This window comes from Columba livia, chromosome 5, assembly GCF_036013475.1.
Source record: "Columba livia isolate bColLiv1 breed racing homer chromosome 5, bColLiv1.pat.W.v2, whole genome shotgun sequence".
Taxonomy (NCBI): Eukaryota; Metazoa; Chordata; class Aves; order Columbiformes; family Columbidae; genus Columba; species Columba livia.
The window spans coordinates 60,580,478-60,605,128 of NC_088606.1; the positions used below are offsets into that span (position 1 = coordinate 60,580,478).

Sequence of the window (24,651 nt, forward strand, 5' to 3'; positions counted from 1 at the left end):
CTCCAGTACACCAGTTGGATGACAAGGACCCAGACAATTATTGCTCATCCCATTTTTCAAGGCTCCAGAACAACACTAAGAGTTCGTTTTTTCCTAGCTTTTCTCTGCCAGAAAAAGGCACAAGCCCGAGATGAAGGAATCCTGTTATCACAGGTCACGCATGAGCAGTTTGACAGACAAGCATTCCCTCACAAGAGCTACAGAGAATTTAAGTGTTAATGCTAGCTTGTAAAAACACAGACGATCTCAACAGGGAAAATAAAAAGGGAAAAGAAGAAAGATGAACTCTCTGGAGAGATACACAATTCTTTGATGGTGGGACTAGCCAAGAAGTTGACTGCAGAAAAATCAAAGATCTGTAACTTGGAGGACACCTGAAGAAACATAAACCTGAAGTGGTTCTGATGACATGAAAGCATATGGCATGGAGGGAAATGCTAAGATGAAGATATGCATGCAGATTTTCCCTCTTTTCCCTTGATCCATTTACAATTTCTGCTTTATAAAGGTAAGGAACATTTGTGCTAGAAATCTTATGCAGCACTTGGATCACCTCTGAAGTGTCTTTGCAATAATAAAACCTGAAAGTGCACTCAAGTTGCTGGAAAGTCTGTAAGATCTTGTAAAGAGTTTAGAGTCTGGTGTAACTGGACTGCAAAGGGCCAGATCTCGGAAGAGCAATGGGCTGAAGATCTTTATACTTGCATTGTATCTAGAGACCCAACAGTAAAGCCAATGTCTGCATTTGTTCCATCTAAGCAGGCAAAACTCTCTTGAATACAGATTTCAAATTAAAACAGCATTGTTAATGTTGACTTTTAATTGCCACTAAGAACTGAATTTTAAGAAAGCACAAAAATAAATAATTCTTGGCTTGCAGAAGTAACATCTTCCCCCACATCACAAGCATCCCAGTGGTCAGGTAACTCTCATCCCCAAAGCTGCTGGAGGCTGCTCACTCACTCCTCAGTGAGCAGCAATCTTTGCATGTTTTTCCTACCCACAGATCACTTCCCACACACATCTCAGCCAGATATTTTCAATTCCAGTCCTCCAGCCCCATTTGAGAACAAACCAGTAAATGGCTTAAAGTACAGCTTCTGTTTGTGAAACTAATATGCAGAAAACTATGAATTAAGAGCCCTTATCCAAATTCCAGTAGCCTGTGACTATCCTAATCTGTGGCGATCAATTATCTTCAGGGAATTTTTTAACACTATCTTCAAAATGCCAGAAGGATAAGCAAATGCTTAAATGTCCTAACGATTTAGAAAAGTAATGAGTCTTAGAAAGAAAACAGTGAAGCATTCAAAAAAGTATGGCTGTTATATTTTCTAAAAATCTGTCACCATACAATATTTTAAATCTCATTTTAGAAAGACTGTTTCAAGTGTCAAAGTAATTGGCTACCCATTAGCTGTCTCTTATGCTTGTAATTGAATTTGAACCATGAAATATGATTATATGCTGTATGAAGTTCATCAGACCAATTTCAAAGTGCCAGAAATAACCTTTAGCATGATTCAAATAGCACCAGTCTGAACCTTTGCAGGCAGCACCATTTGCTTTCAAATATGTTCACAATAGTTCAGAAGCAGCATCCCTTAATGTATTTTTTTATTGTCATGGAAGGAAGTCATAGTAGTAGTTGTTTTGAACTGAGGACATTTTTCTGCATTATTCTCTTATTCTAGCTCAAATAAGGCTCTCAAACTGAAATGCATTCTTTCAAAAAAATATTCATTTCTGACAAAAAAAATGAACAACTTTTCACTCATTTTGATATATCTGGAAGCAGTCATCTCTGGCTTAGCTATTTTTCTGAGTTTCAGAATACCTTATTGGGATTATTGGGAATTCAGGGATAGTTTAACATGCCAAGGGTATGCACAGTGCTACTGCAATGCCTATCTAGATACCTATAGTATTCCGTTAACAATTTCCATGCATGGATTTCAGTTCCTTATTTATTTATTACTTTTATGAAGTAAGGACATATTAGCCATCATTTAAGGCTAGAAAATGAGGGATAAAGAGCCACTTACATAAGGTAAACCAAGAAGCCCCTGGAATTAAACCATCTCTAGAGTCCCAAGCCAATAGCTATAACTACAAGATTTCATTAAAGGTCACTCTGATTATTACATTTGATGCTCTTCAGTGATGGACCTCATGCAGAAGTGTTGAATACTTCGTACCCAGCTGCCTACAGAGCTGTTCTGCAAAACCAGATTCCTTCTTAATGTGCATTCAGTGAATAGGAGGAGACAAAATGCATAATTCATGCTCATGATCTCATGACTTACACTTATGAGGAGCAGCTGAGGGAACTGGCGCTGTTTAGTTTGGAGAAAAGGGGGCTGAGGGGAGACCTTATCACTCTCTACAACCACCTGAAATGTAGTGAGGTGCCTGTTGGTCTCTTCTCCCAAGTAACAAGAGATAGGACAAGAGGAAACAGCCTCAAGTGCCAGGGGAGGTTTAGATTGGATATTGGGAAAAAATCCTTCACTTAAGCATTGGAATGGGCTATCAAGGGAAGTGGTTGAGTCACCATCCCTGAAGATATTTAAAAGACACTTAGATGTGGTGCTTAGGGACATGGCTTAGTGGTGGATATGGCAGTGTCAGGTTAACAGCTGGACATTATGATCTTAACTGTCTTTTCTAACATAAATGATTCTATGACACACAAACAAGTTCTTGATCTGTTGAAAAGCCTGGAGCTTAGTGCAGCCCGTTACTTCAAGCACAATTTAGACAAGACAACCCTGTGGATAAAATGTATACTGAGTCTTCTTGCAAGAAATGGGTATGGTAAGCATACATACACCCCACTACTTATAGCTATTTACTCTAAGCATGGCTTTACATCTGGTTTTAAGCATGTAAATGGGGCTACTTCTTTTAAAAAAAATGTGTCTCAGAGTAGAAATATCTTTCTGATATTACAAGATATCAAAGAGAAGTTTCACTTACTGGTCGTGGTAAACTGTACTGATACATTTCTGGTCTGTATGTGGGTACCCACTGTACCCCCGCTCTAGGTCGGGTCATGGTACCAGGAGCGCTGGTCACAACCTCTGAGTAGGGCAGGTGTGGGGCCGAGCTGTAGGCCTCCTGCCTGCTCTGTCCTCCATGGCCCGCAGAGGCCAGGCTGAAGGCCTCTTCCAAGAGCATATGCATCTGCTGTCGAACCTCATCAATGGAGGGCTGAGAACTTAAAGTTGAGGTCTCCGAGTGGCCTTTGGCCTGACGGGACCTGGCGTAACTCCGAGGCTCATTGACACGGTCAACATTTGTTTCTTCTATAATTTCAGGCTCAGTCTGTTGGATGGAATAAAAGCATGTATATGTAAAAAGTATTTGTAAAAAGACAGTATTTGTGCTGCTTTATACAAAACATTCTCCAACACAGATATAACGTATACAAAGTCAGGAATCGTGACAATATAGACACATGACAAATATTGGAAAGCAGTGATATGACACAGACAAGTATAATAACCAGGGACTCAAAGACTCTTTCATATCCTATATTGTTTTTGCTGTGAAAACTAGCAGGGTCATTCTGTAGCAGATTAAATTGTCAATGACTCACTTAAAACCAATTAGAATTAACGTTGAAATTCTTTTCTTCGTTATTATTATCAACAGGAGTACAACTGTGCCAGGAGGAGTATGGTTCTCCAAATAGTACCATCATTATGAAGAACCCCTTACAAGGGATCACTTATTACAGCTACAATGACTGAAATTCTTTTGTCCATTCTCACATGTTAAAATTGCAGAAGAATTCAAGTTCAAGAGTGTTCCTGAACTTTCTAACCCAGTGAGGACCACTAAAAATGACACCACAAACTAGGTCCTGTCCCTTGCAGAAAATATCCTGACCCAGCTCAGTTGTCTCACCTAGCCACTGAACAGGAGTTACACAGATATTTATCCAAAACCGATATGAGAACAGTGAATGAAGCACATACTGTACCGAGCAGATAGTACTCGTACGGCTTAACTTAAAGGGCTACTCCTAGGGTAATTCCTTCTGTATGGATAAGTACAGACAGAAATCACCCCCCTGATTTTTTTGGCTGTAACTCCAAGACAGAAGACAACATCACATTTTAAAAACTTGACAGTGAAATACCTAAGTTCGTCTGTGTTCTACTACAGTACTTATTACTGTAAGAGTAGTTTTACAGCCTATAGTTTTAAAAAAATATACTTCAAACAGGCAAACTGAAAAAGCAACCAATTGCTTATAATTCTTGAACTACCAATAAAATGCATTTAAGATGCTAGGATAAATGGAATGAAGAATAGGATATGTAACTCCTTCTATATATAGCATGTGGTTAGAATTGTGTTAACATTTTAAATAGCCACAAATAAAAGAATAAAATAGGATGTTCTTATTTAAAGCTCCAGCACTCTTCTGAGAAATTATTTCTATGCTCTGTAACTCCTAGTGTGTTTTTTTCTTTCCCGCATAATAGTGCTTTTCTATACCTGACCAGACAAACAACTGTGCCCCCAACCTTTTGCAAGCTATGTATCATTGTATGTGCTATAGGACAATCACAGCAGACGTTTCTTCGTTTGCAGAGGAAATTACCTAACTGAATTTTTTTCTTGACAATAAATTTAAACAAAAATCTTAATTTGTTTTCTCTCTTAGCTGGTATAACTATAGCTATATTTTGTACTTAATGAAAATACAGCAATAAAAAGGGAAAATCAATACAATAATGAATCATTTGCATATTAGAATTAAACCATAATTTATATAGTTATATGGCATGTTATCCAAATTCAAAACCACAAACCTAACTACAGGCTTCCTAAGTGGTATACACATCAGATTAGGGGAGGAACAACACAAAGTTATCTTAAACTGAAAAACTTTGTAGGAAATATTAAAATAAATAGTTTCCCTTCATTTTCTTCCTGCATTTTCATTCCATTGTTATTTGTGTTGTTATAGGGTAGGGTAAATAAAAATCAGGTAGATTTTAGAAGTCTGGCTACAAAATGCAAAGGCAGTTTGTAGAGGTGCAAACCAAGAATCTCTGAAATCATACTGTCCAAGCTGGGTGATTAAGAACCATGATCCTTCTATGTCTTTATGACTGTACAAATGTCAGTGAATGGAATCCCACAAGAGACCTACTAGTACCCAATGCTGAAATAAATCAGATTATCTACTACAACTCCTTGGTGAAGCCATTAGACCTCTACAGAATGTCTAAAATATGTCACATGAATAAAAGATACATACTAGCAGTCAACATTTAGTCAGCTTTGATTTATCAATACAAAAGTTGGCATGAAGATTTTGGAGGAGACTGGTGGCCATTACTTTTCCTCAAGTTCTAAAATTTATTTGAATTCATCCTGTCACTTTCTGATGTATATCATTTGCTCTCCTATCAGTTGAAATACATAAGTATCATAAATAGATGCCATTATAAGTTAACATTGTCATTATAAAAATCTGGATATTGCTCAAACACAGTTACTATGTAATACAAGGAACTGGAATTACATGAAGAAGGTAAATAAAGTCCCGTATTGAGAGACAAACTTTATATACTACTGGCATAACTGCTGCTGCTACTATATCTGTAAAATTCTTCAAGTGAGCAATTATCTGTAAGCTTTTTGAGGAGCTGCGTTCATTTAACTATATCTCTAAAATTATACCAGTAAATTCTTTTGCATATTGATCTCTTAAACATATATAATGAGATAATTTTATTGATTTTACACACCTAAACCAGCCTGAATATTTTCTGCCCTAGCACAAATCTCATTGGCAATCTAGTGGTTCTAGACCCTCTCCTTATAGCATTTGCTGTACCCACCATTGTCTGTAAGTGTGTTGGACATAATAAACATGTTAATAAAGTTCACTTAATCTACTTGCTAGGTGAACGTAATGATACTAAAATCTGTTGGGATTATTTAAAATTGAAAGATAGAATTGTTCAATAATAATCCACCTACAAATGGTGCTATAAGGGCAAGTAATATACTCAAAATATCAAACAGTAGAATGTGCACTCCAAAATAATACAAAAGCTACATATTATATACAGAAAGGATTGTAATTATTGACCTTATATCATTACCAGATTTTAGCTCTGAGAAACAGAACCACAATTCAGAGAAATATCACAAAAAATACTTATAAGGAATGAAATATTTTTTAGAAAACTATAATTGAAATATTAGAAATATTTTATGTAAGGGGAACCAAAAAGACACAAATAAAAAAAAAATAAATCAGTAGTATGGAATGGCAGATTTCTGAGCTCTTACTTCTCTCTCCCATTTAAAGGACAAAGCAAAATCATGCAGATCAAAAATTCTCATTATTTGGTTGTGCATACGAATCCGGCAGTTCTTAAGAGTTTTTTAAAGAATCTGGGGGATCTTAGTCTCTTTTCTTAAAAAAAAAATAGAAATAAAAATAGACAAGCTCTCAACACATTTGGGAAGAGAAACTTCAACACATAATCTGGGCATACTGGTAACATCTCAAAAAAGAAAATAAAAGTAATTCGTTATTCTATAAAAAATCCTCATGACTTGAAGATGATATGAGCTATTTGATTAATGAATTTAATTATTTGGAACTGCTTATAAAACACACATTTCACTTTTCTTTGGCAGGACTTTCTGCTAAACAACATACTGGAGGAAGTTGTTAACAGGACTCTGAGAAGGCTGGAACCTCTAGAAGAACAAATTAGATGTCAAAAAATGGTATTGGATGTTACTGTATAAAAAAGAAAGGACATGAGATTCAGCATACAAATCAGCCCTTTTTCACACATTTGCAGAGATCAGATTTACGGAGTGTTTAGTTGCACCACTGGTGAGTTCCATATGAATTCCCTCCATAAATATAGACATAAGTGCCCATCCATGGGTATCCTGGGAGACCGAGCCTGTCAGACGCTCGGTACAGCTTTGTGGAGCCTCAAACGAGAGCGAGGGAAACCAGCCCACGCTGCAAGCTGAGGCTTGGGAACTAAATTTCGACATCCTGTCCCATTTTCCCCTGGCATTCCTCTGCTTTCAGGCAGGAAACACATTCAGAGTTAGAAGAGGTGCACTGCAGTGAATCTGCAGCACATTGAGCAAAAGGGATTTTATATAACTTATCAGTAAAAAAGGCTATGCCATGGACAACTTGCTCAACTGGAACGTTAAAAGAAAGGCAAAAGCAGACTTGTTTGTGATGTGCACAGATCTCAGAGTTGTAATTATTTTTAGGACATTTCAGAACCTGCATAAGCTCATTAATCTACTTTCAAGCTTTTTAACAATTTTTCTTTAAATTATATTTTATATATAACATACACAATATATTAAAATATATTTTTGAAATATTTTGAACTAATAGCAGGAGGCTATGCCTGCTCCCAAAATGTTTTCAACATTCATTTCAGGAAGATACCACCTATGAAACACTACCTTTTATTAGCATGTTAAAAAAATCCCTTGCTTTCTGGAAACATACAATTCTCAGGATGCAGTGGAAAGGATGGGTTGGCAATGTTTTTATTACCTAAGAAATCACCAATAATAAAGGAAACATTTAAATGGGATAAAAGAAGAAAAACATTTTTTCTTGCAAAATGTAACACCTATTTTAAAGGGTTATACTGTTCTTTTTCCAGGCTACAGCAGTGTATTCTAATGCCTCAGGAAGCAGTGAACCAGTCATCCCGGTTACATGGCACAACATGACTCATGCAATCTGATGGGAAGTGTCCACACGCAGGAAATCGTTTAAGAAACGTGACACCTACAACATGCCCCGAAGAATTCTGTAAAAGATTTAAACTTCCCTGAACACATTCCCTGACCTTGGTACATTCCTTCACCTTGCTAAAAACGCATCCCTGGCAGGTGAGAGAGTTGACAATTAAGCCCCACACAAAACGCTTGTCCTCTATAGAACTTAGAGGATGAACAACCACCAGATGAACTTCTTTATTTTCCAGAATAGTTTAGACTAATCTTCAGGGATGGCTGAGCTACACTTTTTGTACATGTGACAAAGGACTGAGACATTTTACATTATCCCATTGTGGTGACTATTTTTATCCTCATTCTGGGTCCATACAGTGCCAAGTTGTACCCAGTACATGTTCATACTGACAGGACAACTAACCTAGTTTTGTGTTGGCCACGCAAGTTCCTTGAAACATAGACCAGCATCTCCTCTGGCCGGTTTTGACATTCACCTATTTAAAACTTTCTCAGTTCTGCTGTAGTAAGAGGACAATATCATTCATAGGGGATTTCCACAAAACACTGACATCCGGACTTTACTGAAATTCCCAGAAGTTGACTGTCCATTCCTCTGAATCAAGACAGCAGCACCAGGGGTACAGAACAGAGGATTTTAATTGCAATGAAAATAAGCTCAGTATCATTTAAGTGGCTGCATACCTTGAAGAAGTATATAAATTCCAAATCTAATACTTTGGCAAATAATGAGTTTTGGGCCAAATGTTTTTTTTCAAGGTCAGACTGTAAAAAGACGTACGGCGACAAAGTACGTGAAAGAGTCTGTGTTCTGAGTATCCTGAGCCTTTTCCAGAATGCTGAGAGCACATAACAGGCTATAACATTAAATGTCCAGTGGCACTCTGACTTGTAGCTTATCAGTAGTTTCCTGGTTTTAGGAACAAGTTAAGACTTTGCTGAGCAAATTTCACTGCATATATCTGATAAACTTACGTCATATCCACTGTTACGGATTCCACGTCTAGGTCTTTCTCGAGTCACTAGAAGATCCATCTCAGTTTCTCCTGGGCTAGGACTGTTCAACGACTGTCTGCTTCTGTACACTGAGTTCTTTATCGGTTGCCTAGAAAATATGAAACAAGAAAACAGTAAAAAAAAAAGAAAAGAAGTTATTGGCAGCAGTTTTCAATACTCACCTTTACTCTAAAATGACAAGGTTCACAAAAATGCCACTTTATTACAGGATATTCTTTCTATGTATATGGAAGTGCTAGAAATCGGTGACATTATTTAAGAGATCATTAATTTTGTTTATTGTTAAGGAAAATAAATCAAGTAAAACACATGGACATCATATATGGGAGCTTATCAGATGAAATATGACCCAAAAAGATATCAGAACCTTTTTAACCTCAGCTGATATGATTCAATTGAGTAAGAAATAAATAGATGTTATTATTAAAAAATAACAGGACCTCCCATACACTCAGACGGGGAGCAGAGATTTTGATTGCTGATCCTGAGCAACAAGAGAGAAGCAGAATAACGCTCCACTGAAACAAACACCCAGCAAAGCGAACATGAAGAGAGACGGGAGTGGGAGGGAACTGCTTGCAAGATGCTGTTTTTAAACAGACGGTTTGGTAGCTGGCCACAACTTTACCAGAGAGCTGTGTTCCCTGGGATTAAACTGCTTTGGAGCAGCACTGGGCACAGGCATCCCCAGGCACTGAGCTTTCACCACTGTGTGCTCAGCTGCAAAGGTCTTTGAAAGATGGCATATACTTCAATAGTCAAAATATCCTGTCATCTTTCCAATGCAACCATTTCTTTTCTTGTTATTGTTATATAGCATTTCTCTGTAAGACACAGAACATATCTGTACATAAACTCTTCAGGAGCGGTTGCCAAGTCGTGATACAGGAACTTCATACTTCATCAAGCTGCATCTTTTAAGAAGTCTACATCTAAACCAAAGAAGTTCGGAAGATGCTGTTCTCATAGTGTATCTGGCCGTTAGTCATTTTCCCAGGGAAGCAATCTTCCCATTGGAGATCTGTGACAAATCAAATAATGACATGCCAGCTTCATTTATTAACACAGTGACTACACTACACTGTTGTTAAAGCCTGACACAAAGTTATCTTTGCCAAGTCATGCTATTTTTCTGCTTTGTGCAATTATTCTATCCAAAATATTACAAGTAGATCAGGTCCATGTGTTGCTCATTTTGCATAGGGGACCTGATGATGTTCATAGTAAAGTAAGAGAAGTTGCACTATTGTGTCTGAATTCACACTTTCAATCTCTGTTTGTACGGTAAGAGTTACACCTGAATACTTGCATCGTGCTATCAGATGGATCCCCAACACAAGCTGGGGGCCACTGGACCAGCCCTCGTCACTATGCTTAGCAAAAATAGTAAGAGATATAGCAAAGGTGCAACAATACAGATTTGGAAGTGACCTGCTTCTTCAGTGTCTGCACTTAGGTCAGATGGATGGCTATCCACACCTGCCAGGATAAATTGTCCCTTCCTCTGGCAATTGAAGCCAGCAGTTCTCAACTAACCCTCACAGACTGACTGGAAACGTACACTTATTCCTTGTTTCCACAAGGTTGTCTTGGGTAGGTAGTACTACCCAAGTAGCAATGTTGCAGCAATGCTGTGTGTCCACAACATTATGTTGCTCACTTATTCCTGAGAAAGTAAAAACATTCTTAGTGTATCACATTCATCCAAGGACATTCTTACATTAGACAAGTTTTAAAAAGGGCATTTTTTGCCCTTCAATCAAATCTTAGCACAAGATTGCTGCTGCACTAGGATGATTTGGAGGCTACAGCAAGGCAAAAAACATCAGCCAGAGCACAACAGGCTTTCTGCCATGATTGATAAATTTTGGGAATCAAAGAAGAGCCAAAAGCAGAAATTTGAAAGGGGCTGCCAATAGGAGAAGACTTGGGTGACTTTTCCAACGTTCTCCTATGCTTGCCAGGTAACTTGAGGGAAAATACAGTCTTGTGCTAAGGTTTGACTGAAGGGCAAAGAAAATGCTTGTACTGAAGTTAAGTAAGCCTGTGGCAGAGAGATCTATTTCAGTTAATAAGTGGGGTAAAAATAGGGTATCCTGATTTGGAAATGCTCGGGATTTTCTGAACTGATTACAAAGACATCTACTACGATATTTGAGATACTGAAAAGCCTAAGACCATTTCTGTAAGTGACATAAGAGGAAAACACATTAAGTAGCCTCTGTTCCATTCAGCAATTACAAAGACTTCATGGTTTAACCTCTCCAGAGCCATCAATGAAATGAAAAGACAACGCAGTCCAAATGATTTCAGTAATAAGAAGAAATAATTCTTCAGATATTACAGATTTGGTCAACAGAACTTTATGCCTTGACAGATTAGAGGAACGGAAACTGATTTGCAGTAATCCAGGAAGACAAACATCTACCTTATCAGAATCAACAAAAAACAAACAAACAAGCAAACAAAACCAAACAAAACAAACTAAAAACCTATTTCATGCTTCTGATAAAACTAAGTACTTAAGCATATACTTAATTTTTAAGCAACTTTCAAAAACTTCTGCTCAACTTTTAATCACGAATCTTCATGCGCATGTTTGAAAGTCCCAATTGCACTGCCAAAGCAGAGCAAAAGCAGGGGTTTTAGAACAAATTTCCCCTCTAAATATAATCCTGAATAAATTAAAGTGCCTCATGTTTTTTTCTTTCAAGACTATAGTGTCAGTACTGCCAGAAAACATGGGGAACTAGGTTATGCTAAGGCTAATCAGATCTGACAATCTTTATGTTCCTACATTAAAGGTCTCTAAAATTTCATACACATTTTACAATAGGTCGATAACTTAGTTGATGCAGTTGTGATATATTTTCTAAGGGATTCAAATATACAGCTCTCTAATACATGCAGATTCTTGACCTCATTAAAAACTATTAAAGCAAACCCCAGAATAGTGTGTATCATCAGTAGACTCTTAAAAATTGCCTTGAGATTGCCAATTAGCTCATTTAAGAAACTTTTACTAATGAGAAAGGAGGTATGAACGCTAACAACTGGCATTCAAATGGGTTAGCAAGTGCCTTCTGGGAACACAACTAGAACATTTTAAAACATGAATTTTACGGTACAGAAGACTCAAAGATACTAAGAGCACAAAGCTGTTTGTTCTTGAACAAATAACATTATTTAGCGGTGATGTTTTGTAAATCACTTTTAAATACAATTTAACACAAACCCAAAATGTAAAGATGATCTTGAACAACGTAATCAACTGCATCTTTTTTTTCTCATAGATTTTGGAAATGCTGTAATAGTGTAATTTAAGTTAATGGAATATATGCAAAACAGAAAAGAGTGGAATAGACCTTCTCCCTAGAAACTTCAAAATCTTAGACTTACTCCTAAGTGATATTATTTTTTAAAAAAGACAATTTTTGAGATTTTAATTGCTGTAACTGTAATGATACACAGCAGAAAAAGTTAGAAATAAAATCTTTTAAATTTTATGCTAATCTAGATTGCTTTAAAATCAATTTTATTTCATTATGGAAATAAAATTGTTTTGATTCATTTAACAATAACCAAACCCCATGTTACCTTGCAGTATTATTCAAGGTTTTCCTCCAGCAGTGTGCCATACTAGCAATGTTATTATTAATTCAAAAAATGAAGCAAATAATGGTGTCATGTGTGTTGCAGTGTATCAAGCCCATTTCCAGGTATTTGTATGGAAATTTTAGCATAGACTTTGGAATTGGTTTGCTTGGAAACATCTGCAACATCTGTGAAGTTCATTAAATGCTTCATGTCTTTACAGAAAGTGCAGAAATGGTTCTTCTCTCTTCCCATGTAGGGATGCAGACTGTATTTTTAACAAGTAAATGCAGCAGTCAGCCTTTTATGGTTCAGCTACACAAGGAAATCATTCCTCTATAGCAGTATACCTGCCTTCAAGCAGTTTATATCATGCCAGTGATCACTATCTCAAATACACTATGACAGGTTTACACAACACATCAGAAAAGACGCAGAAAACAAATGTGTATCAGGACCTTTCAGCACATTGGCACATGAACAAACAAACATCAGTATATTTAACAAAATGCAGATGGCTAGCATTAAAGCTTTGTGTGCAATGTTTTAAACATTTCCAGCGTGGTACAAGACACGTAATAAATATCCAAAGTAATGCCTCAGTCCTGCACTATACATACAGCACACATCTTAATAAAAGTTTCTACTGTTTCATTTATATCTTCGGGACAGATTGTGCAGACAGAGCAGGACTGCTCTGTACAGAGTTTTTGGTATCTTACCTTTTCAGTGCACCTGGAGCAATTTATTCCTCCCTCACTGGAATGCTGCACAAGGAAATGATGCCCCAGACCTTCCACAGCAAGGATGTAATATACAGTTAAGTCAGCACCTTTTTTTCTTCATTGACCAGTGCAACCCTGGGAAATGGCCCATCAAGGGCAGTATCCCACAGTTGTTTAACTCTAGACCTATAGAAGTTCTTCTGATCAGAGCTTTTGCCCATATTGTGAGCCAACACTGCTTTTATATTTGCCATTACAGTCTCTTTCATCTCTGTGCTTCAAGGGTAATTGCTGAAGTTGCACTGTGTGCAAAGACTGTGTCACAACCAATGCTTAAATTGCAGTCATGATTTATGCTCATAGGAAAACTTTGGTCTGAACTTTCCAGGAGATGGGATGCAAGATTATACCACCAGGCATGAGGACCATTTCCAGAGGAAATCTACTTCAATATCCCTTTTTCTCTCATGGACCAGCTGCTGCTGGCCCATGATCACAGTAAGAACCAGAGCCCTCAAGGTGTGAGGTGCAACAGCAAACACGCTCTCTCATGATCCTTCACACCTCCACCACCCCTAAGGAAGAGCAATCTACACACTGCGCCATTCCTGGAGCAGGACTGGCATGATCGCCTCTTGTCAACGTGTGACCTTGTGCTTCAGACAGCACCAGCAATGGAGCAGGTCCACCGAGCCACCCACTGTAGGCTAAGGCAGAAGCAGCATGTACACTCCCTTCTCATTTCTAAAAGAGGGAGAGGAATACTACTGGTGTGCCATGAAGTGTCAATGAAACATTAGTGCTGTTATACAATACGACAGCTTCACAGTAGAGATGAGCAAATTATTACTTTCTCTGTTAAAGGCACGGGAAGATCACCAATAACAGGTACACACATACATCCTTACAGATAACCCTGCAAGACTTACTGAAGTACATTGACAATATACTGGTTGTGTTATCTTATGCCTACAGCAATAGTTGTATATAATGACAAAATAATAACACCAGTGAACTTCGGAAAGGAATGAATTCAGATGCTAAATTCCTAGCTTAAGTCCACTCTCAGTATTACTAAAAAAATTACTACCACTTTTTCTATCTCATTTTGAAAATGACTCACAAGAACTTGCAACAGTCCCCTTATTTTTTTGTCTTTCCATTTCTTTCTAACCACATTGCAGTTTTACCAGGTAACACACTTTAATAAATAACCATGGGTTATGTGAATTTTCTTCATAACGTAGGAGGGACCAGCTGACCATACAGCAAAGAGTTGGCTCATTAAGAATGGCGCCTTTGATTCCCTACAAACCACGGACATCAACTTTCCTCCCAGATGAAGAACTACATCTAAAAAGTCTTACCTGTTCTTAGGCTCAGCAAATGGAGATGATACATCTGCATCTGGATCCAAAATGTGATCAAGTTCTTTTTGGTTTTTTTCATACATCCTTTTTCTCTCTGTCAGCCCCTTGTTGTTATCAACCTGTGGGAAATCATAGTACCCTTTCCTCTTGGCTTTCAATCGCAGCTTGTTGCGGTAATGTTCTATATCGGACTTCTGCTTCAAAGCCTTGTTCACCTAGAATGCAAGAAGACGTTTAAAGGCTGGTGCTGGGCTAGCTACTTCCAAACAGTATTGTTAGAGTGTGTTTGATACGCCGCATGTGTCATCTTACAGAACGCTTCTTGTCCCACACCGTGCCATCTGTAAGCAGCAAGGAACTGCAAGTGAACAGAGTCGCTGCATTTTTATGGCTTGGCAGATGGTTAAATAATTTTAGCCTAAAAACTATGTACCATCACAACAGTGACTCAGATACACCCACTGAAGAAAAACACCAATGATGTTAGCCAGTTGGCATGACCCAACACCATGCTTGCTTTTGGGCAGCACGGGGAGAACTCACCGATGAAAACTCTTCTGCAGGGTCCCTAAAGTACAGAGACATCGCCCCTCACTACACAAAAACTTAAATAAGTCATCGCTGATGGCTGGGGAAGAATTACAGGGAAATATCATCATATATTCCTCTTATTTATATGCTTCCCTATAAATCTGTTATGAGCCCCTGTCAGAGACAGGATCCTTAAATAAACATGTTTGGCCTGACCTGGTACAGGTCAGGTCCCATGGATGCTCCTAAGTATTGAGAAAACTTCCCTCCTGCTTCAAATTGTCAGTTACACAGAAATGAACAATTTACCTGGGCTTTCTTCTTCCAGAGTCAAATACTACAGTCTTCTCACAAACGTCAAGAAATGCATGGACAAAAAAGCACATAGCACTCAGAGTGTTAGCCTGTTGACTTGCAGAAAATGGATGCTGAAATCTAAATCAGCCTTTTTCCAAGTTTGGAAACTATGTGGTGCATCAGGGCTTAAAATACAGGTATGAAATGGAGCACAACAGACGGCACTAATCCAGGCCCATACCAGAAGCTTGATGACACCTCTTTTACCGTGTCTCTGGTAGCCTCCGCCCCTCTTGCTTTTAAACAACACCAGGGAGATCCTGGCTGATCTTTAAATGATTTGCAGTGCGAGTTTGCAAACTCTCTGATTTGTCCCCATCATGTTTAACAACTGTATAAAAGCCTCAGTCCTTTGTAAATGGATCAGTCTTGATCTAATCTACATGAAAATATGAATACTGACACAAGTGTTGGAGCTAAAGTATAGGTTTTGTCCAGCACCTGGATCAGACGCTTTGTGCCATCCCACTTTGCTCCCAGGAAACAACTGGAGTGCAGACTGAGCAAAGCCATGGTCCTGTTGCATCCCTTCTTGCTCTGAATGACATATATTGCTCAGTATAGAAACATCAGCTTGGCACCCAGATGATCTATACATTTCCATGCTCAGCCACAGAATTCGCATAGACAAAGATCTTATTCTGCTCTCTGGCTTCATTACTCGTTTTGTTAAAATGAATGCAGTAGAAGAATATATGGAAGGTAGGAATATAGAAAAATTGCCCCTCTGAAGTCCCATACATTTACAGCTGCGTTGTGAAAGAGCAGATTTTAAATTCTCAGACCTTTGAACCCACAATGTTAATGGGACTTCATATAGCATCAGAGTGAAGAGCTCCTACCAATCCTCAACTCTAACAGCCTTAAGATTGTTCCATCTGTGGATGTAGCCAAGGAAACTGCTGGAGACATTATCAGACAGTCCTTACCTCTCCATTAATGATGGCGGATTCCTGGCTCCTATCTGATGCAGCGTGAACAGCAGGTAGAGCCACGGGTTTGATAGCAATCAGCTGTACTGATCCAGAAGAGGTGTCGAAGGGGTCAATGGTAGATTTGGCAATGTTATCAAAGAGAATGCCTCCTTCCTCTTCATCACTTACAGCCACTAAAGCACATCAAACTTATTCAGCATAAAGACACAGATATTTGTACTGTATGTTCAAGGTGAAATTCAGCAAGCACATACTTTAGGTTAATGATGTGCTTAGTACTCGAGGAGCAGATCTGGGAGACCTCTACACTGGAAAAAAATCCCATTAGATTAGATAACATTATGTATTCAAAGGATTATCTGGAACTCCCCCAAAGAAGCTTGATTTCCAGTCTGCACTAATAAGATGGGAAAGGGGGTGGGAAAAGAGAGAGAAAAAGAATGATGGAAAACGGTATGAAAATGACAATGGAAGTCAAAGTACAGATTTTCCTAGGCTTCATGTGGAAAAGACATTATACATACAAAGACACACGAGCCTCCACGTGCCAAGGCATCAGTAGTTACATCTGATCTAACCCAAGACTGCAGATTTTTTGTCTCATGCTGCAAGAGCATGAGCATTCTTAAAATCCGAAAAATAAACCTACTGATTTTAGCAAAAGTTATTAATGCTAAAAATGCCATCTGTTAAAATGAAAGCATTACTGTTGTGTTTTAAAATATGCTTAAGGAACTGATGGTGTCCAAGTTTGTTATTTTTAATTTGCAAAGCAGTACCTCAAGTGACCGTAAAGTAAAACCGTCAAGATTTCTTAAGACACAGGAGAAGGCTTCTGAAAATCTTTAGAAGTAAATGGCATGGTGAAGCATTGTTAGTTTTAGATTTCTATATAAACTGATAACTTTTCCACATATAGTTGGGTCCTTCCTCCCCCAGATTTTGTTTGTAAATCTGCATCACCTTGGCAGCTGTTGAATCTTAAACCTTTTATCCTCATTTTGGAATAAAAGAATGATTCTAAAGCACGATAACAAATTCTACAAAGAGATTCTTGCAAACATTTTTGAATAATTATGCTATTAGAGGGAAGAATGTTTGCTCCATCTCCTAACTGACAGGAGCAGAGATCCTCTGCTAAAGAACAAAGTGGTCTGCTCTAAATTTATTTCCTCTGAAAATACACTCTGTTTTAATATTTAATCACTGCACAAATTACAATGGACTTGTATAAATTAGACAGCCAGTGATTTTGTTAAGAAAATATTTGACAGTCGTAACATAAAATATGAACCCACTGAGTAACTTCACATCTTTCTGTCTGTAGTCAGTGTGGACTGAAGCTGACACTACTTGAACTTTTGAGAAATATATGGGTTCAATCACTCTGTTATTAAATATTGTCCCTCTGGCTCCACAGAACTGTCCAAATATGACAGAGTCTTTAGTGGGTCCGAAATCCTCTCGTCCCTCCTGGGGTTGTTCAAACACTCTGAATATGAATGCTCACCAGAGCAAGCGGATCACCAGCTAGGCTCACTGAAATGAACTGCTGGGCTCCCACTGACAACCGTGCCACCAGGACATCACATCAGCAAAACCAGATGAACGAAGAGACACTTGCTTGTCACAGACAGCACTTGAACAGGAAGGCATTTACATTGCAACGAGGATAAAAGTGAACCATAGATGTTCTTCCCTGGGGGAATTTTGAGTCAGTTCAGCTCTCATGTAAGTGACCAGATGTGGTTCTGGAAGACAGGTGCTGTCTGTAATTCACTGCTGAAGCTTCCACACTACCCTAAGAAGGTGTCTTCGTTGTGACACTACTATCTCCAAGAGAGAAAAAGTTCATCTGAATTGTATTTTACACCAACAAAAAAAAAAAAAATGGTCCCTCATGATGATTAGAGCTCAGGTGAGCCTGGATAGTAGCTCATCAGATGTCCAAGTACCAAGAAGATGCGGAATCCCTTCTCCTTGGCTGCCTGTCTCAGCACTCACCTGAGCTAGATGTGCTCAAAAACCTTTGCTAAGCATCAACTTGCAAAACATCATTCCTTCCAAACACCCTCTGTGTACCCTGCTTCAAGCAGAAAGCACCAAGAAGTGCAGCTACATTCCCACTCCAGTGTTTCAGAAGAGAGCTCAGCAGTGATCTCCAGGCACCCACAGAGAGCATGACTAGCTACAGATGTGTGGGTTGTCTCCTCAGACCTCATTTCAGGCTCAGAAACCTAGAGTTTTACTTAATTAAACAGAAATCCTCTGGTTCAAAGACTCATTAAAGAAAAATTAAGGATAAAGAGAATCAGGAATCACAGATGACAGCTACTTCTGATGTGGTTCGTTAACGTGATCACATCTTCTGCATCTAGTGTAGTGCTATTGGCATGGAAATAACAGCCAAACAGGACTAGAAATTGGAAAGTCTATTCCACCTTAGCTTAGCAATTGTTCATTAACTGGCATTTATTATATAAAAGCAGTTTTTCCATTGCGCTTTTTTTCACCAATAAGCGATAAAGAGAGTCTGTGATCTGCATTTATTGGCATGCTGCTATAGTTTGTATTGGCAGAGAACCATAAACAAATAGTGTGGGGATTTTAATATTTGCTCCTATCCCTCTCTTTCTGAGAGAATTTACAGCAAGCGTTTATAACATGAACAAACCACAGCAACTTCTAAACCTTAAAAAACAAACCAAACAGAAATTCTGACTCCTGAATGTAAATTAATAATGGGGAAATAGTTTACATTTTAGGGAAAGTGTCTATATAGAAAAATTTTAAAAAAAGAATTCTACATAATTTAAATAATTCCATTTGTCAGATGGCTATCTCCAGAAAGGTATAGACAAGAGCTCTTAGCGATTAAGAAACATACACTTCTGAACGAGTTTATAAGCTTATAAAGTAAAATACAAGCAAACACATCAGTATTTGAACCTATTCAGGACTAAAATATCTCTCTATAAGATACTGCGGTTCAACAGAAAACACAGACACCGTCACACACCCTTTCCAAAATACACCCAACCGTGAGACAGTGTGATTCTAAGTCCTTCATGCACAGCACAAATATTATATTTTCATAGAAGCAGACAGCTTACAGACTAATAGAAGCAGCTCATTATTCCTCCTGGATATTACTTTTTCATATGCAAAGCCTGCTAAATGCCAGGCCATGTCTGAGGCAGCACAGACCTGGGTTTGCCTGGGATCCTGAAATAGGAGTCACCTGAGCAGGTTGTTTGAGATCTCTGATCTGACATTTGCAGGTTTTTTATGAAACTGTATGCATGGGATGCCTACTCTTCTATTAGTTGCTTGTTGCATTCACTTTCTATGAACATATTTGTCCTTATAAGCAGAAGCAAAGATATTTTTCCCTGTGGTTACTTCTCCTCCAATCATATCTGCTTCATCAGTTTATCAAAGTCTTTCAAAAAGAGACCATGTATTTCATAATGTTTGTATGGAATACATCAGACCTTTTTCTTGGCTGGCAATTCTAGAATACCATCCTAGGCATGTTTAATAATTAAAAAAAAAAAAAAAAGTGACAAGGATGATGACTATACAAAGAAGATAGGAAAGCATGAGAACTTACAGAGGAGCCGATTCTTTAAGAAGATCGCGCTCTTTGAGCTTTAAAAAGCTTTGCAGAAATGGTTTTCTGTTCGCGTAATGCTGACGTACTAGTGAAAGATTACAACCATCCAGCCTGCTGCTGGATCTGATGGCATGAACATCAACACACTCTTCACACTGTTGCTTGGATGACAACTGCTGTCAGACTCAATTAAGTGGCAGAGTAAAGCTCAACCAGAGGGGAAAGCAGACGTGAATTAAGAAATACTATTGCACAACCACCTGCAGATCCCAGTTCCACGGGTTTGCTGTAACAGGGACCTTAGCAGTATAGGACGAGGTATATTCTTGCCATTAAAAAAAAAGGTCAAAAAGATTTTCTCAATAAAAAAAAAGGCCGGGCAGAAAGTATTTTCTATTTGTTCTATGCAAGTTCTACCATGCCTGTGAATACAGCATCAGGGTGTCCCCACTCATGCACCATCGGCAGCTTGGAGGTTCTTATCTCCCATTCACTCTCTGGGAAAAGAGGCAGTGGAGCATCATCACCTTTTGCTTGTGCAGGAGCGTGAAGAGGCTCAGAAATGTGGCTCAGAATGTCACAAAATAGGTTACAATAATTTGCTGCCTCTTGCAAACCAAAACCAGTGGAGAAAGCAGTGGGAATTGGCATTGCCTATATCTGGAGAAATAAAGGGTTCACTGTCACCAGGAGGATGCAGGCAGGGTCACAGCGCTCTCTATATTTAAATCAAACACACAAAAAAAGACAGTGGAAAAAATGGAAACAGTAGGGGGAAATATCAGGCTATGTCACACAAGCTGAAATCTTTGGGGAAAAAAAAAAAAAAAAAAGAAAAAAGAAAAAAATCCACGTATATTGTTTCTGGGAGGCTCAAGGAAAATACTAACTGGTGCCGGTATGAGTGATCACAGCTGAACAAGTGAATTATATTAAATGTCTGAAATGACTCCCGAAAAACCTAGAAGTTTACCATGAGGGTGTAAAGAGCGAGATGAAGATCCCCAACTGACACTCTTTCTGGGGCAAATGAAGCTCATGCTTCAGGATGGGGGAACAAATGACAAAAAGAAGAGACTCATCTCTCTACACCATAAATTCTTCCTAGCACCATGATTTCTCAGCCTTTCAGAGATACAGGCATCATGAAAGGGAATCCTCTCAGTATCTGTGTATATGCTCTAATGCAGCTTCCATACTGGAAAGAGCAAGGCAAGTACCTCTGGAGCAGGGAGATCTGTCTCAATTAGCCGTGGAACCTCTGGAATCAACAGAGGTTGATTGCCTGGTTGGGTTACATTAGGAAGCCAGTTTTAAAGGACCAAAAATTAGCAAGATGAAGCCCTTCCCACCGTGAATTGTATTTCATCCCCACCACAGAAAAGGCAGATGAAGGGTGGTGGATGTTTGCTAGGGCACACCAGATCCTCCAGCTACCCCTGTGTCAAAGCAGACGGCTACATCGCTGCTACTGGATTCATTTGCTGCTGCCATATTTCATTTGAGTCACTACAGACAACTGCTCAGAAATTCAGAAAAGGTGTCTCTGACGCTGAGCTGCCACATCAGACACTGTGAACACTGGTGGCCCACACTTTTGTAGAATAAAGGAGGCAGTATATTGTAGCTTGGCTGAGTTACATCAAAAAATTCCTTTGATTTTAGTTAAGCCAATAATACAGCCAAGATTTCCTCCTCAGTACTTTCTTCTTGCAGATACATGATTTTCAGATATCTCTACAAAGAACAGATGGAAATAAAATAATTAAAAATTCATGACAGCTTCACCCTGGACAGAGAAAATCGTAGTGTTAGAGTCTAATATTTTAAAAAGGAGTGTGGTCCTTGACTGAAGGACTTCCAAAAAGTTACATCTATTTTTAAAGACAATATCCAAATACTTGAAAGATGAGAAGAAGCATTCCAGCTGGGATTCCTAAGCAGAGGAAAGGAAGGTTTCTCACACAAGTTCAACTCTTTGCAAATATTCACCTGTGATGTGTGTCCTTTCGGGATTATGAAGTTCAAGCACAAAACTGGGCTCCACTATATGAGTTGTTCTCAGCCCCGAAGTTATGGAGCAAGTATGGAGTCATGCGCTTTGTTAAGAACTGCTAGTAAATGAAAGCTTTTGTTTTTCTCAAAACAAACAAGAAATCATGCCCTATTGACGATACAATAGGAAGGTTGTAAGATCAAGCACTTAAAGGTTACAGAAGAAAAAAATTAAAAAGAAAAAAATTACCTTGATAACTTTTACTGCCTTCATTTTGTAAGGAGCTGGTGAAAGGAAACTTGGTATTGTAGGCTGCTGGCTGCTATAGTTCTTTAAGTTATTGTGCTTTCAATCATTCACTTCTCTCTGAATGATATGAAGCCTGATAAAACGATAGGTGAAAGTGCTAATATCCTGTTGTTCTTTTCCACACTCATACAAACCCATCTCAGAAATTGCCAATACCTCTGCTGGCCGATTCATTCATCTCTCAGGCCTCTAACATGTACAATTGGGCACTTTTTTAAAAAGTTTTTAATACTTTCCCCACCCCACTACCAAGTGCCCAAAGTAAATGAAAATGCAACTCAACTTTTAGAAAGGAAACTTCCAAATGAAATACTAATAAATGTTTTCCAAGAAAAGGAAAAAAAATGAAATTATCTTACCAAAATTTATCACTATCGTAATCCAAATAGATATTTTATTTGTGTTTTCTGTAGAAATAACGCTCGGCTTAAGAGTTCTGCAGGTCCTCCAAAACATCAGGTCCTTAAACCAGGCCTGTCAGTCTATGCTGGTTTCACATTGTTCACTCTCAGCCCCAACACACTCCATTTGGAGTCAATTTTGATACAAGCCATATAGACTTTATGTACTGAGGTAACATCCAGTGCTGTCATTTTCCCGTGTAACTAAATGTCAGCAAGAAATAGAATCTAAAATTGGTCTGTAACTATGGCAACTAATGAGCCATTCTAACTTGGAGTCCCCAAATCAAACATGTGACCATCAAGGGATTCATTCCAGTTCTAAGATACTGTTTTTCAGAGAAAATATGCTGCTGCTTTTGCTGACATGTGCATTAGAGGCATCAGCCTAGAGCCAGGCTAGAGAGCTGGAGCAGGTTCAGACAAACAACAAGAAGAAAAGCAGCTTCTTTCTTAAACTGGAAGGAAAACACAGCCAAGACGTTCAATTGATGCTAATCATGCTGGATAAAGATAAAGCCCTGCAAAAAGAACAAAATATCTCAGATAACAATGGTGTTTGTAATCATAGTGCTGGGGAGCAAAGCGTAAGCTCTGTGATGAAAAGTAATGAGTGCCATGATTTTTGCTATTTTAATTTCAACTTCAATAGGCATTTGAGATCACACAACTGAAAAGTTAAAACCACATCTGCACGTGCCTAGAAAAATAAATGTGGGGCCAGCTCCATAATTCTAGTAAAGCAGAGGCCATTTCATTTCCCACAGCCACATATTCCATCTCAGGAGTTGTTCTGAAAGGGTTGTGTCAGGAAACTCTCTTGAAAATATCTTAAAAGATATGCATACAGCTAATAAGTCTTCATCTCTTTACTAGGGAATAATGTATTTATTCCCTTTCATATCTGTGCCTGGAAAGTGTCAGGTGACCCTTTGTAGGGCCATGGTATTTGAGTGAAGTTCCTCTACAAGTATCTGAAGCCTCAACCAGAAGGAGGGCTCTGCAGACAAGACGTCACATGCATAGGTCCCTTCAAAGCCAGAACAGTGAGATGGAAACAGCCTATCTATTTCACATTTTCTATATATGCTATACTATCACTTTTTAAACAGACAAACCCAGCTTTTCCTTTCTGTCACAGAAGCTCAAGATCCTGCTGCCACGAACAAACGACAAGTAACCATACTATGAAAGGATTATACACCAAAGATGTTTTCCTATAAAACATTATTTAGCTCCTTTGCTGCTCCTAACAAGGAGCACCTTGACCATGTAAAATAACAACATAGACCACATTAAATAATAACGCTATTCAGGCTTTTTTTTTCAGAAGAGAGAAGGTAAAACAAACACGTAAATAAAGCAGTTATTATTTTTCTACATCATTTGAAAAGTGCCCAGTTATTGTTATGAAATAAAGTTGAAGCTAGAATTATTATGAAAATGAGATTTAAAATAAAGGGTCATTATTCCCTTATACTACATTGAAAGGTTTCTTTAAGTAGCACGGATATGCTCTAGAAACGCACTGCAGTCCAACACAGATGAGAAGATGTCAGGTGTTAGTCAATTTTTTAACAAAGAAACTGAAAGTTCTTACCCATTTTCTTTGAAGATTTAAAACCTAACAAAACAAAACAATACCTTCACTAAATTATTTTGCCTACATGTGTAAACATCACCTGACACTGTTTTTGAATGTTGACCTTCCTGGGTAGGGAAGAAAAAAAACCAACACAAATTACAGCTTTTAACACTGGAAACCATAAATGTTGTTGTCTCAGAAAATGAGCTACATTTGAAACAGTGAAAAAAATAATTATGACCTTTGAAACATAGAACAATGAAATACTGTTATGCTGCATATAAGAAAAAAATGCCTCTTTGAGCAAGACTAGTCAGAATACTTATTATTACAGGTCTGAAGTAATCAGAAAAGTCACAGGTCTGTCAGAGGAAGGCAGTACAGGTGACAAACACATAACAACAGAAAATTAACAACTTGACTTCTCTGTGTG

The 24,651-nt window shown here is 38.3% G+C and overlaps 1 protein-coding gene across 7 annotated transcripts in view; it reads right to left on the reverse strand.

The window, feature by feature from the left end:
* KIAA1549L (KIAA1549 like) overlaps positions 1-24,651 on the reverse strand; it is a 131,602-nt gene that overhangs the window by 17,193 nt on the left and 89,758 nt on the right. For 4 of the 7 annotated variants that reach the window (XM_065065347.1, XM_065065344.1, XM_065065349.1 and 1 more), the window contains exons 14-18: positions 24,234-24,257; positions 16,306-16,484; positions 14,486-14,703; positions 8,758-8,887; positions 2,980-3,327 (exon numbers count right to left, since the gene is read on the reverse strand). In XM_065065347.1, coding sequence (XP_064921419.1) covers positions 2,980-3,327; positions 8,758-8,887; positions 14,486-14,703; positions 16,306-16,484; positions 24,234-24,257 — 899 coding nt within the window. The remainder of the gene's footprint in view (positions 1-2,979; positions 3,328-8,757; positions 8,888-14,485; positions 14,704-16,305; positions 16,485-24,233; positions 24,258-24,651) is intronic. The other 3 variants (XM_065065346.1, XM_065065345.1, XM_065065350.1) reach the window with 1 other exon arrangement.